The sequence below is a fragment of the Suricata suricatta genome, chromosome 2 (genome assembly GCF_006229205.1).
Source record: "Suricata suricatta isolate VVHF042 chromosome 2, meerkat_22Aug2017_6uvM2_HiC, whole genome shotgun sequence".
In the NCBI taxonomy this organism is placed as follows: domain Eukaryota; kingdom Metazoa; phylum Chordata; class Mammalia; order Carnivora; family Herpestidae; genus Suricata; species Suricata suricatta.
This window is the reverse complement of record NC_043701.1, coordinates 100,767,425-100,781,429: the sequence shown is the minus strand read 5'-3', so window position 1 is coordinate 100,781,429 and position 14,005 is coordinate 100,767,425. Positions and strand designations below refer to the sequence as shown.

Here is a 14,005-nt window from a genome sequence, read left to right as displayed (position 1 = left end):
GAGTAGTGAACTGCTTCCCCTGGTACTAACTGTCTGCAGGGAATGCAGACCCCATGCACTGACACCAGCTATCCCCCTGGGGCCCAGCCACCCCCGCTTCTGACTAGCTGGTGGTAGATTTGTGGGGCCCCAGGACCCCGTCTGCTTCGATGGTTCACCAGAATGGCTCATGGGATCAGGAAGGCACTGCGTTTATGATTAGCGGTAATGTAGAGGATGCAAGTCGGCCGGGCTAACCTCACCATCTGGGGGAGAAGCAGACCCCCGCGTCCTCTTCCCCTAATGCCCCAGAGGCCAGTGGGCCCGACGCACCAGCCACTGCTCACATGATCTGTTATGTCGTTTGAACCTGGCTCCTTGGACAAAATCTACCATCCAGAACATTACAGATCCGGTCCATTTCCGGTGCTTCACGGCAACTCTTCCGCTATTGGAAGACATGCCCTGCTGCATCTTGCCCCGTGTGTGTGTGTGTGTGTGTGTGTGTGTGTGTGTGTGTGTGCGCGCACGCGTGTGTGTGTCTTCAAGTTCAGCGAGTCCAGGATTCCCTCGTATCTCTAGAATCCTCACTTTCCCAAGCCCTCATCAGCTAACTGCATTTCTCTGGATGCTTTCTGATCTAGAAAGCCCTGATTCCTGTGTGTAGCCACACATGCCACTGAATACACACTTCCCCCTTCCACCACCCAGCGGGACAGCTGCCGCATCTGGGCAGCTCCCAGGGTTCTGTAAGCCTCTGCACAGCCTTCTGACAGCGTCGGTCACCGCATGTCACAGACAAACAGCCCCCAGTCAGCACATGAGCTGCAGGGTGAGGGGACCGGCACGTCCTGTGAGAAGGGGGTGAAGGCCACGCTCTGGGAAAGAGGAAAGATGGGAGGAAAACAGGTGGGCATGTCGTGGGTCCAGACAGGCAGGGAGTGAAGACCAGGCAACTCGGTTCAGGACCAATGCGTAAATGCATCCAGTGCAGGATCCAGGAAACTGTGCGGCTGGCGCTGAGCACACACAGTGGGAGCCTCCAACAGAACGTCTGGACGGTATTAATTTAAAGTCAAAGAATTGTTCTGGAACACTGTACAGTGGGCTTGCTGAACCAATAGTGTCCTCTGTTCTTTCTGCGGTGAAAGAAGCTGCTTCCGTGTGTGGCTGAGCCCAGGATGGAAGGGAAAATGCTGGCATCGCCGCAGAAGGGAGCAGGTAGCCCGTGGATGGCAGTGGAGACTCGCGGTGGCAAAGCTGTGGGGCGTTTGGAGAACTGCAGTGACTTTCAGTTCTGTACCTTTTAATTTATTTATGTTTACTCCTACTCCTGTGGTGTTTCTGGAAAGAGCAAATATGCTACCGTAAGCAAATGCAAAACATGATGCTAGGCTTCATTACTTGAGCCCGAAGAGGGACACAGGCTGGCCCGTGAAACGTGCCCCTTGGGGTGGCATCCACACACTTGGCTGCAGGCCTTGGAAACAGTCAGTCCGAGGAGGGAAAACTGACTGCTCTCACATCGGACAATAGGTGAAATACAAGTTATTTACCTGAAGTTCCAGAGTCCTGATACCAAACGGGCTGGGCCGGCTGGGGCACGGAAGGCCATGCGATGGCATGAGCAGCCTTTGTGGTAAGATCCTTAAAGTTGCTAAGTTGGTGGTGATTTCCCCACAGTGGCTGTTGTCTGCACTACCGCACATGCCCCTGGAAGGCAGACAGCGCAAAACCAAAGAAGGGGCCCCACACGTAGCTGGGCTGTTGAGTCGGTTTGGTTTCGCTCTGTCTAGACGGCTTGTGGAGAGGGGAGCTTTGGCTTATTGCCCTGGTTCTGTCAGAGAACCCCTTTGCAGGTGGTTATCGAGTCTTTCTGAATCTGTTCCTCCCCCCCCAACAAATGTGGTTGATGTATGACCTACACCTCGGGGATGCTTATAGGATTGGGTTATAAAGTGTCAGCCTGTCGCGAGGCACATTCAGGACGTGCTGGGTATTTCTGACAACAGGACTGCAGGATCCTAGTGCACACTGGCTGGAAGGCACAGTGGATTTGCCCTTGTGGGTGCTTGGGGGTCATGCCTGGGGGACAGGAGGTGCCTCACAGGTGGGGTCTGCTCACCCTGTGGGTGGAGAGATCACCTGTCTGTTTGTCCTTCACAGGAATAACGCTCTACAGCCACCCGTACGGAGGGGCCTTGCTGAATGAGGACAAGATGTGAGTCTCAGGACCCCTGGGTGAGGGTGGAACAGAGTCTGTGGGTGGCTCAGGGGTGACAGCCTGCTACACTTGCACAGAGAGGTGCTGGCTTGGGCATTTCTTTGCAAAGTGTAAAGAAAATGGTTGCTAAGAGGAGGACATGCATTGGCTGAGTTTAAAACGTGAACTAATTCTATACCCCATTTTTCTAAGTCAAAATTAGTCTGAGGGGGCTATCTTCCTGAAATTCAGGGGCTCCACATCTTCCAGACACTTATTGTTGGGTACAGTCTCTCTCTCTCTCTCTTTTTAAGATTTTGTTTTTCCAAGTCCTTTCTATGCCCAACATGGGGCTCGAACTCCTAACCCTGAGATCAAGACTTGCACGCTCCAGTGACTGAGCCAGCCGGGCATTTGGGGGGTAAGGGCAGAGAGAGAGGGAGACACAGAATCCCAAGCAGGCTCCACACTCAGCACAGAGCCTGACCTGGGGCTCCAACTCTCAAACCATGAGATCATGACCTCACTTGAAGTCAGATGCTCAATGGACTGAGCCACCCAGGAGCCCCACTTGGGGTACAGTCTTAAACACGGTGTTCATGTAGGTGAGCATAGTGAGACCTTCTGGAAGATTCTCATGCCAGTCTTTGCTCAAAGACAAATGGAGTCTTGGGTGGAGATAAAGCTGCTTCTCTCCCTGTTTGGAGCTAAGTGTTAGTTCTCATTCCCTCCTAGGAGGTGGGGTACTTCTGCCTGCCTTCTTCCCCATTCCCCTTCCCCGTGGAATGGCGGACACCGTCCACAAGTCTACTGTAGGCTCACCGAGCGAAGGACGGTGCCACATGGTGGACACTTTGTGATGAGCCATGTCTTCCCACCGACCCCCTGCCTGTGCACTGGTCGTGGCTAAGGAGGGGGCGGTTGGCAGGGCTCCAGTTAAGAAATGGCCAAGAAAGTGCCCTGTGTATATTATCACAATTATTACACCTCTCTCCATTACAGAATCACTTTGATATTTTGAGAGACTAAATCCAGAGATGGGCCAGCGACCCAGGGCTGCCCAGCTAATGCCCCCTCCCCTTCCCTTCACATGTCCCAGCGTACAACATGGGCAGAGGCTGCAGCTCACTGTGGACACCACGCTGTGGAAGTCTTACATTCTCACTGGGAAGTCGGGCTCAGGCGTCCAGAGTAATCTCTGAGATAGGCAGGCTCTGAAATGTCTCTTCACTTGGCACCCATCTGTTGCACCTTCTAGAAGCTGGGAGCCATCTTCCATACCTCCTCAAAGGGCTGTTTAGGGGATTCGAGGGCTGAGTCCACGTGCTTAGCCAGCATCCCCTGGAACCTAGTTCCTGATTCAAGGTTTTCAGCACCCTTCCCCTCGTGGCTGGTCGTCACCAGGGGAACGGAGACTCACATCCTTCGTGTGGCCCTGATGAGCTGTCTTGTTCTGCCTGCAGCATGGAGAGCATCCGTCAGTGTGGCGTCGCCCTCTGCATCGTGCTGGGCTTCTCCATCCTGTCCGCGTCCATCGGGAGCTCCGTGGTGAAGGACAGGGTGACCGGGGCCAAGAGGCTGCAGCACATAAGTGGGCTCGGCTATAGGACGTACTGGCTCGCTAACTTCCTGTATGACATGGTAGGAACTGGGAGCCACGTCCCATGCACCTGAATGCCAGGGTTGTGAGTGTGTATGCGTGCCTGTGTGTGTGTGTGTTGGAAGACTCCATTACAGACTGTCCACAGAAGAATGGATTATTACATCGGTAAGGGTGGTTCAGGTTCAGTCTCTGCCTGTCATCTGGGATGGATGGCTTCCTAAGATGGAAGACCGACCAACTACACACAGGAGCTCTGGGGACTCATGGACCTGCATGCCAGTGCAGCCTCTTGTCGGGAAGATGAGACAATAATCTTCTAATATGCTCTTTCCAAGGGGCAGGAGAGGAAATGGTGAAAAGCGTTAGAACTGACCTCTACCTATATGCATAACCAACCTCCCCCCCGCCCCGCCCTGACCACAGCCTGGCGTGATCTGGTGCTCAGCTGGCCAGCGGATGCCCTCCAAGCCATGGTCTTCCACCCGTGGAGGACAGCCTTGGTGCCCGTTGTTCCCCAGACCCATAGGCATTTATCTGGAATCAAGGTCTTCTTTGTAGGAAAGGGCCAGCCTGTCCTCGTGAACATGCCGCTGTCCCACCTTGCGTGTGATGGCGTGCAGGGACCGCATCTTTCCCGGGGAAGGAGGAGGCGTCCCTGGATGGAGGAGCGTGCGAGGTGGGGCGGGTGTTTGGGGCACACTGTCTCCCAGACCCCAGCAGCCGGTCTCCCCTTTTTCTGCAGCCCTTACCTTATTTTCCCCTTGCCCCTGCTGCCGAGTGTGGCCCCTCTGTGCCCTGCAATGCCTGCCTTGGGGTTGAATGGCAGGGAGAAGTGTTTTCTTCCTAGTTGACTGTTTCCTACATCTTCATCCGATTGTTTCCTGCCTATTAGATGGATTAAATCACTCAGTTAGTGGGTATTTGGGGGATCCTCCCAGGGGCAGGGTGTGCCCGCGGTGCTAGGGATAAAGCCGTGACCAAGGCACAGAAGTCCTCTGCCCCCTTGGACATTATATATTCTCATGAAGGGAAGCAGGAAAGAAGATCCAGATGGCTTGGGAGTAGATTTATTGAGAGGGTGACTTAGATCTGGAGGCCAGGGAAGGACTCCCGGGGAGGCAGTGTGAAAACTGAGCTCTGAGAGGCAGGGAGGAGGCAGCCCTGTGGACGGTGTGAGGAAGGGCTCGGCGAGGGGCCCTGAGAGGAGAGCGGTGGGCCTGTGGCAGCCTTGGTCAGCAGGGGGAGTGGGGGTGGGCAGGAGGGGTTTGTAAGGTGGGCTCCGCCGTCCTGTCCTTGAGTCCAGGTGTAGGAAGAAGCCACATGTCCTGGAAGGTGTCAGAATCCCTGGACCCATCCCGAGAGAGGTGGAGGGCCGTGGTTTCCAGGGCGGCTGTCACAGCAGATCCCCGACGGGTGGTCTGTCCCTCCTGGTGCTGGAGGCTGAAGGCCAGGACCCAGGTGTGGCTGGGCCAGTTCCTCCCAAGGCATCTGTCCTGGGTGCATGTCCTCATGTGCTTGTCCCTCTGTGTGTCCTGTTCTTATAAGGACACCAGTCATGTTGGATCAGGGCAATTCCTGCCACCTCCTGTACCTTCATTGCCCCTTTTGAGGCACATCTTTGGAGACAGTCTCATCCTGAGATCCCAGGGCTTCAGCATGTGAATGGGGGGGGGGGCGGGGACACAGTGGGGATGCAGCCCAGCCCAGACCGTGACTCCAGGGGACGAAGCCCACTTTACAGATGGGTCGGCTGCAGTGGAATGCTCTTGGCGGGAGCTGAGCCGAGGCAACACCGCCTTTTGCTTGTTCCTCCAGGTCTTTTACTTGGTTTCCATGAGCCTCTGTGTCACCATCATCGTCGCCTTCCAGTTGACAGCATTCACATTCCGAGAGAACCTGGCGGCCACGGCCCTCCTGCTGGCGCTTTTCGGGTATGTGATCAGAGACTCGGCTGCAGAATTACAGGTTGTCTTCTGGAAGAGAAAGTCCCCCTCAGATGGCTTTCAGCCCACTGTTGACTTCGTGATTTTCTGTCTTTTCAAGCAATTATGGTGCCTCTGGCAGGGATGCAGAGCAGAGGGGCTGGAGTGGTGATGCTGGCCCACGGAGGGGGGCAGGTGGCCTGGCCGGGGTGGTGTGGGCTGTCCCCATCCGGCCCCCAGCCGTCTGCCACACTCGGGCGGCTGGAAGTAGCTTCTCAGTTACTCTCACTCTGACGTCTGTCTGGAGCTCGAACACAGACTCCAGGTAGCTCCAAAACTGCCTTTCAAAGGAGAGTCTCCTGTAAAGCCTCATGTCTGGCACGTTTTTCCCTGTCCCGTGACGGCAGGGGTCTAGAAATGTGCCGTCTGCCTCTATCAGTTTTCTCAGAGGAGAAACGGCAAAAGCAGAAAAGTCACCTCACAGATTTCTCAATTTCTTTTCATAGTTTACTTATTTATTTTGAAAGAGAGAGAGCAGGAGCAGGGGGAGGTGCAGGGAGAGAGGGAGAGAGAAAATTCCAAGCAAACCAGGAGTTGGATGTTTAGCTGACTGAGCCCCCCCAGCCACCCCCAGAGCGTTAGTTTTTATTCACACGAGTCAGGGTCGTTACTGGGGCTCCCCTAAATATACCTGTCTCGTTTCTTCTTATACGTTGGGCCTACGTCTAGATCCAGGCTGAGCATGTGAGAGGTACTTGCTGAGAGCAGGGGAAACGATGAACATGCTAATTTATTATAATTCGAGGCTAATGATTTTTGAAGACAATGCATTCTGCTTTATTTCTGCCAACGATGACAAGTAAAATGATTTTTACACAGTCAGTGGCCCAAAGCATTTATTTAGGGGTCAGAGTTGAATGTAAACAAGTCTATGTCATTGTTAGATGACTATACAGATGGATGCATGGCTGGCAGAGAGAGAGAGGCAGACAAGACAGATAGACCTTTCTGGGAACATTGGTAGGGCCACTCACTAACTCCGTGGCTTTGGGAAGAGTAATTACTCCCTCTAAACCTTATTTTCTTCGGTGTAGAGCTTCGGTTCTGTACTGTGAAGAGTCGATAGTTCATGCAAACCTCCCAGACGGTGAGTGGCAAAAGGCTGCATTTAATTAATTGTGGCCCCCTTGTTACAGTTAGGACTGTTCTAGTATTCGGAGGCTGTGCAAGGTGTAAAAATGCGTACGGTAGCACCTGTTTGTTACACTCGGTTGGAAGTGTGGGTTCCGGATATAAAAGCTCTGTGTGAGGATTCCCGGTCCTCTGGGAAAGGTTTGATTTCAGTGTATCTTTCCTGTTGAACGGATGGCGTAGTCTCGGCTCCTGACGGTGGGATTAAACACCTTATTTTGAGCTTTAGGAAAGCGGAGTTGCTGAGTTTAAGGTAACAGACAAAATCAAACTGGTTAGAGATTCCTAAGAAACGTGTTTGGAGGAGTGGACACAAAGCTTGTTTCTCTCGAGAGCGCCTTGGAGAACCTGGGAGTCGTCTCCGCACGTGCGGCCACAGCATTTTCCCGAGAATTCCGGGAGCTCACAGATCCCTGGCCACACTGCCTGCCCAGGCAGGGTGCTGCCGCTCAGGTGAAGAATCCAGAGGTCACATGGCCTGCAGGGGTCTGCAAAGATAGCAGGCAGTGTCGGAGGCCGGGGGACCCCAGGGAAGAAGGGCCTCAGGGAGGCTGGCTGGGATCATGGAGTAACATCCCGGGGGCCGCGGGGTCCTCCTTCTCACTTACACAGGTTCTTTCTTCGTCGGGGCCCAGGCTGCCCTGTGGGTGCCCCATCTCCCTCACACGCAGGTGGGCAGGGGTGTCGGCCCGCCCCCTGTTCCAGGAGGGAGGCGCGAAGAGCCAGAGCACAGTGTCAGGAAGGCTCCACCCCAGAGCGGGCTGCAACCTAAGGACGGGCAGGTGTTAAAAGGGACTTGGAATCACACAGGGTTTGGAATCTGAAGAAATTAGGGATCAGATAAGCGCATCGAGTCTCAAAGAGACAGAGAAGAAAATACACGGCAACAATTTTCTTGTTTTCCTTTTTCCTGCTCGCTCTAGCCAGGAAAATGTGATATTTAAGCTGGAAAGTGAACAGAATTAGCATCGAAAAGAGGAAAGGAATACCAGAAAGAGAAACTAGTATCTGTGAACAGTGGAAACTGTAAGAACATATTTGGTGTGTGTTTGGCGCTAATGGATTGTGAGGACAGGCTTCAGGGTCCTATTACATGTCTTAGAAAATTCAAATGGTGGGAATGAGGGGCCTGCTTTCCCAGGGAGGAAAACTCTGTAAATTCCACAATGAGTGTGAACAGTAGGCCCCTACCCAGCAAATGCCAAAATCATTAAAATTTTATTACATTGTATTTTAACAAGAGAGTAGAGATTGGTATAGCCACTGTACATTGCACTAAAAAATAAATTAGGCTCTAGAAGGCTCTTTAACTTTAAAAAATTTTTTTTCCATGTTTATTTTTGAGAAAGAGAGATCGAGTGTGAGCAGGAGAGGGTCAGAGAGAGAGAGGGAGACACAGAAACCGAAGCAGGCTCCAGGCTCTAGGCTCTGAGCTTGCAGTCAGCACAGAGGCTGACGCGGGGCTCCAGCCCACAAAGTGTGAGATCATGACCTGAGCTGAAGTTGGACACTTAACCGACTGAGCCACCCAGGCACCCCTTTGGATGGCTTTTGATTCTCACTTCAACAAATAGGAACCATTTGTGCTTTACTGGTGAGGATCAGGAGCAAAGAAGTAAGACCCAGGCTCACCCCTTCGGGCAAGGGGTGTGGAGACATCCTCCAACTTCCTCTGGTCTCTGAGTCCCAGGTGCAGGGGCACACGTGGCCCAGGCATTGATGGTACCCAGCATTGCTGCGGTTACACTCAGTGCTCGCTGGGGCCTCCCAGGTGTGCGCTGTGTTCGGGCGATACCGTGGGATTTGTTGTCAGTGCTGGAAAGTGTCTGTTCACTCAGTGAGGAGAAGCGACCAGGCCAGCCAACCTCTATGCTTCTGTCGTTATACAAATACATGTTATGGGAAAACACACATGAGTTTTCCCCCTTTCTTCTTTAGATACGCGACTATCCCGTGGATGTATCTGATGTCTAGAATCTTCTCCAGCTCGGATGTAGCGTTCATCTCCTACGTGTCCCTGAACTTCATCTTCGGGCTCTGCACCTTGCTGATGACCATCATGCCCCGGCTGCTGGCCATCATCTCCAAAGCTCAGGTCAGTGGGCTCCGGCCTCGCCGCCCGGGGCACCCCGAGGACGCGCATGTTGCCTCCTGCTCCTGCCATTGCTTTCCCAGCTGGAAGGAAAGGACAACATGCCAGGGTCCACCGTCTTTATCCTCAGGCCTGGCGAACAGCGACACAAAAACGCACAGTTTGCTCTGCTGCATTTGCGAGGGCAGACGCGCCAGAGTGCTCTCCGCTGCTTCCCTGTTTGTTGATGAATTACTGACGGGTGTTTGGAAGGGCGAATTAGGGCATGAAACATGTCCCATCCCTGTGTCTCAGGATTAGGGGTCAGACGCTCCTCTCTGCGGTCACGTGCTTGCTACAATGTGGGAAGGCTGCTGTGGCTCCCTGCGCTCTGCAAACACAGGAGGGCTGGATTAGCGGGGCAGCTCCGCCCCCTTCCCTGTGAGCCCTGCGACATCCCAACTGTGGCCACTTGCCAAGTGTGCCCTGGGGAGGGCACCTGCCTGGGTCTTATCTGCTGTGCCCCTGCCTCAGCCTCCCCTGCACTTCCCCTGGGGACTGATGTCAGTTTGCACTTAGTTCTATCCTTTTCATCCCTGCTTTCTGCTCTCAGCATCCTTCTCCATCCCTTCTGACTCCCTGCTGTCTGCCTGGACTCTGATTGCTTAGGCGTCCAGGCTTGCAATTGACCAGTGGGCTGAGAAATAGCCTGGAAGAGGGCTCAGCCCTTCGGGTGCTGCCGGCCCGTCTCTGGCGAGTCGGGGATGGACGCCTGCTTCATCGGGGCCTGGGCTCGTGGAGATGCTCGGTGTCCCGGGATGGCTTACACTGTCTTCTGGTGTTCCCCCCCACGTTGGATGGAAGCACCAAGTACGCAAACGTCCATTAGGCATTGGATGGAGGAAACGATCTGTTGGGGGAGTTTTGCAGGTCAGGGGTTGACACTGATCTCCACTAATGTGTAGCCTTTGTGTGGAAAACTCTGAATCGGGCTTCAACTAGAGGAGGACATCAGAGGTCTAGCAGTACACGACTTCCCTGCCCCCTGCCCACCGGGTCTCTGACAGGCCATGGGCCGTGCAGGTGTCCTCAGGATCTATAAGGTTGGGAAAGAAATAGACTCAGGAGGGGCACCTGGGTGGCTCAGTTGGTTAAGCATCTGACTTTGGCTCAGGTCATGATCTCATGGTTCATGGGTCCAAGCCCTGAGTCAGGTTCTGTGCTGACAGCTAGCTCAGAGCCTGGAGCCTGCTTCAGATTCTGTCTCCCTCTCTCTCTCACCCTCCCCTGCTCATGCTGTCTCTCTCTGTCTCTCAAAAATAATAAAAAACATTAAAAAAAAAAAGAAATAGACTCGGGAGATGCTCCTCCTGTGGGAAGGGTGAGGCTCCAGGGGACGGGATCGCAGGAAGAAAGGAAAAGGCGGGGGGATCAGGTGGACCCAGAGAGGAGACGAGCCGGGAGCCTCCCATGACATTCCAGCACAGAGGTCAGCGTCCAGTTACAACAGCACTGCTGACAAAGATCAGCGGACAGCAGGTTGTTTGCAGGACAGGGGCCAAGCTCGATTGTTAACAAGTAATAAGAGACATCGCACTGTTGTGCGAAGGTCTTCTTTTTTCCCCCCTTTGCGCTCTATTTTGATATTATTTACTTAAGAAAACCAATATCATACAGGGGTGATTTTAAATATTCACTCATAAGTGTTCGAACAATAAATCTATTCTTCTAGAACCAATTGGAGCCGAGTAGGTCCTCAGATTGGCCTTACGAGGCAGGGAGCCAAGTTGTATTATTAAGCGTCGTGCCTCCAAATGGTGATGTTAATCAGGGTATTGTAGTTTTTACCCCATCACGGTTTTTAAGCAGATTTCTTTCTTACTTTTTTTTTTAATTTTTAAGTGGGTGTTTGGTTTTGAGAGAGAGAGGGAGAGAGAATGTAGGAGGGGCAGAGAGAGAGGGAGGGAGACACAGAACCCGATGCAGGCTCCAAGCTCTGAGCTGTCAGCACAGAGCCCGACGCAGGGCTCGAACTCACAAACTGAGAGATCATGACCTGAGCTGAAGTTAGATGCTTAACTGACTGAGCCACCCAGGGACCTCTGATTTTTTCTTCTTTTTTAAAAATTTTTATTTATTTTTGAGAGAGAGAGACAGACAGAATGTGAGTGGGAGAGGGCCAGAGAGAGAGAGGAAGAGACAGAATCTGAAGCAGGCTCCAGGCTCTGAGCTGTCAGTGTGAGCCCAATGTGGGGCTCGAACTCACAGTCCATGAGATCATGACCTGAGCTGAAGTCAGACTCTTAAATGACCGAGCCAGCCAGGCGCCCTGAGCTTATTTCTCTAGAAAATGCATTTTGAGTTCTAACTCACAATCCCTAATGTCTTCCTTTCCTGCTGGTAAGAATCTCCATGTTTCGTGAAGTCAGCAGAGGAAACAGAGTTTCAGGAGTTTATTTCTTAGCACACTTCATCAATGTGCAGTTATCTTAAATAGGACACATTCATACATGGATTCCTTGGGGCGCCTGGGTGGCTCAGTCGCTCAGGCGTCCAACTTCAGCTCAGGTCATGATCTCACGGTTGGTGAGTTCGAGCCCCACATTGGTCTCTGTGCTGACAGTGTGGTGATTCTTTCTCTCTCTCTCTCTCTCTTTCCCTCTCCCTGTCTTTCTGTCTCTCTCTCAAAGTAAATAAATAAACTTAAAAATTTTTAAAAAATATGTGGTTTCCTTAGTTACTAGTTCCTTCGTCAGAAGCTGTAGCATTCTACTGTTTCTACATTCTAATCAATGAGAGAAAATCCTTTCACGTGGTACATTATTTGATTCAGGGACACAGTTTTATGAAACCTGGGATTCATAAGCCTAATTAGGACTTGTTGAAATCTATGAAGAGTGGTAGGTGGTCAAGCTGATAACTAAGGGAAAATTAGATGAAGCTTTCGTGTCTTTTCCGTGTTTGTATGCAAGACAATAAGCCGTAATGAAACGATTCGCCCATTTATTGGATTTTTTGTTGCTCCCAAGTCAAACTATTTAAGGCTACATTTATACCAGTCCCACTGTCAGTTTCCATCATAAGGAAAAACTAGACATTGTCCAGCGTGAAATATACAATTAATGATTTTGTAAACTATTCTCTAATACATGTGATATGGCATGCCCCTATTGTGTATTCTAATGTACACAGTATAATGAGTTTGCACCCTTATAAAATATCACCATTCAGATCAATTTTTGAGTTTGCCCATAAGTAGGGAGTGGCTTTGAACACGTGAGCCTTAATTCTTGATTCGATTTCCATAGCTTTGTCAGACAGGCCGTAAATACTCTTCATGGGCTATACACTTAGCTACCCTGTGTCTACAAGTCAGCTCTAAACACCACTTTGCAGTGAATTTTCTCTAAAGGCTGCGTTCCTCAGTGGAGAGATTTTATTTTCTGGTCCAGAAAGACCAGGGTCAAGTCCAGGCCCTACCACCGTGTAGCTTAAACACATTCATCAGCCTCTTGAGCGTGTTTCCCCAATGGTAACTGGGTCTGCCTATCAGGAGTTTGTACGTTTCTGGAGGGAATGAAGTGCAGTGACTCGAGGTGCCAGCCCACAATAGTTTCCAGGAAGTCCTAGTGGATGGCAATCAACACTGTGACAATTCTAACCTCATTATGAAATAAAGCTCACGTTCATAAAACACCAGATGGTAAGAAAAATAGTAACTTTTATGGGAGAGTTTGAATTCTTTGTATATGTTTAATTTAAAAATGGTATTGTTCAAGTGTGCAGTTTGTCTTATAAAGTTTTTTATTTTCTTTGTGATTATATATAATTTGATGTTTCCTTCTGCTTTCTTATTCGTCCTTGTCCTTGAAACAACACTTAATTTAAGAAAAATGACTACATGTATAAATTAGAGGTTTTTTTTAAATGTTTATTTACTTTTGAGAGAGAGAGAGAGAAAACGAGAGAGACAGAATGTGAGTGGAGGAGGGGCAGAGAGAGAAAGAGACAGAATCTGAAGCAGGCTCTAGTCCCTGAGCTGCCAGCACAGAGCCCAACGTGGGACTTGAACCCATAGACCGTGAGATCATGACCTGAACTGAAGTCGGACACTTAACTGGCTGAGCCACCCAGGTGCCCCAAGTTAGAGTTTTTACTTATTTATGTTGAGAGAGACAGAGACAGCATGAGTGGAGGAGGGGCAGAGAGAGGGAGGGACAGAATCTCAGGCAGGCTGTGCACGCTCAGCTTGGAGCCCATTGAGGGACTTGAACCCACGAACTGTAAGATCATGACCTGAGCCGAAACCAAGAGTTGGACACTTAACTGTCTGAGCTGCCCAGGCACCCCGACAACTATATATGTTTAACATTTACTGTACACTAAGTTTGAACGAGGCATTTTACATGTGATTTACATGTTCCCAGCGACGGCTCCCAGTTTTACCTACCCATTTGAACACTCCTGTTGCCTGTGACTGGGAATGTCACCTGGCTGGCTTACATGGGCTGCTCTAACACCTGCCACAGACTGGGTGGCCTGAACAGCAGGTATTTACTTCTCACTGTGGGGAGGCTTGGTGTCGGAGCTCAGGCACCTGGAGAATCAGGTCTGGTTTAGGACCTGCCTCTTGGTTTGCAGACGACCACCTTCTAGCTGGGTCCCCGCACGGCAGAGACGGGAGATGCTGGTGTCTCTTCCTTTTCCTACGAGGGCACTGATCCCATCATGGGGGCTCTGTTATCACAACTTTGTCCAACCCGAACCACCTCCCAAAGGTCCAGCCTTATATCAACAGGGCTGGAACCATGAGCTTGAGGGGCACAAACATTCAGTCCATAACCTTTTGCCCCCCAGATTCACATCCCTCTCAGGAAAAATACATCCATTCCATCCCAGTAGCCCCCAGAATCTTCACTTACTCTAGCATCAACTCAAAAACCTTCACCAAGGTGAAATTGAGTGGGGGCAAGACTCCATGATGTGTCACGAGACAGAATTCCTCTCCACCCGCGAGCCTGCGAAGCGGATGAGTT

General features: G+C 51.4%; 1 protein-coding gene across 1 annotated transcript in view; it reads left to right on the top strand.

The window, feature by feature from the left end:
• ABCA13 (ATP binding cassette subfamily A member 13) overlaps window positions 1-14,005 on the top strand; it is a 317,064-nt gene that overhangs the window by 230,288 nt on the left and 72,771 nt on the right. The window contains exons 49-52 of the mRNA XM_029919211.1: window positions 2,146-2,200; window positions 3,646-3,823; window positions 5,601-5,716; window positions 8,837-8,993. Coding sequence (XP_029775071.1) covers window positions 2,146-2,200; window positions 3,646-3,823; window positions 5,601-5,716; window positions 8,837-8,993 — 506 coding nt within the window. The remainder of the gene's footprint in view (window positions 1-2,145; window positions 2,201-3,645; window positions 3,824-5,600; window positions 5,717-8,836; window positions 8,994-14,005) is intronic.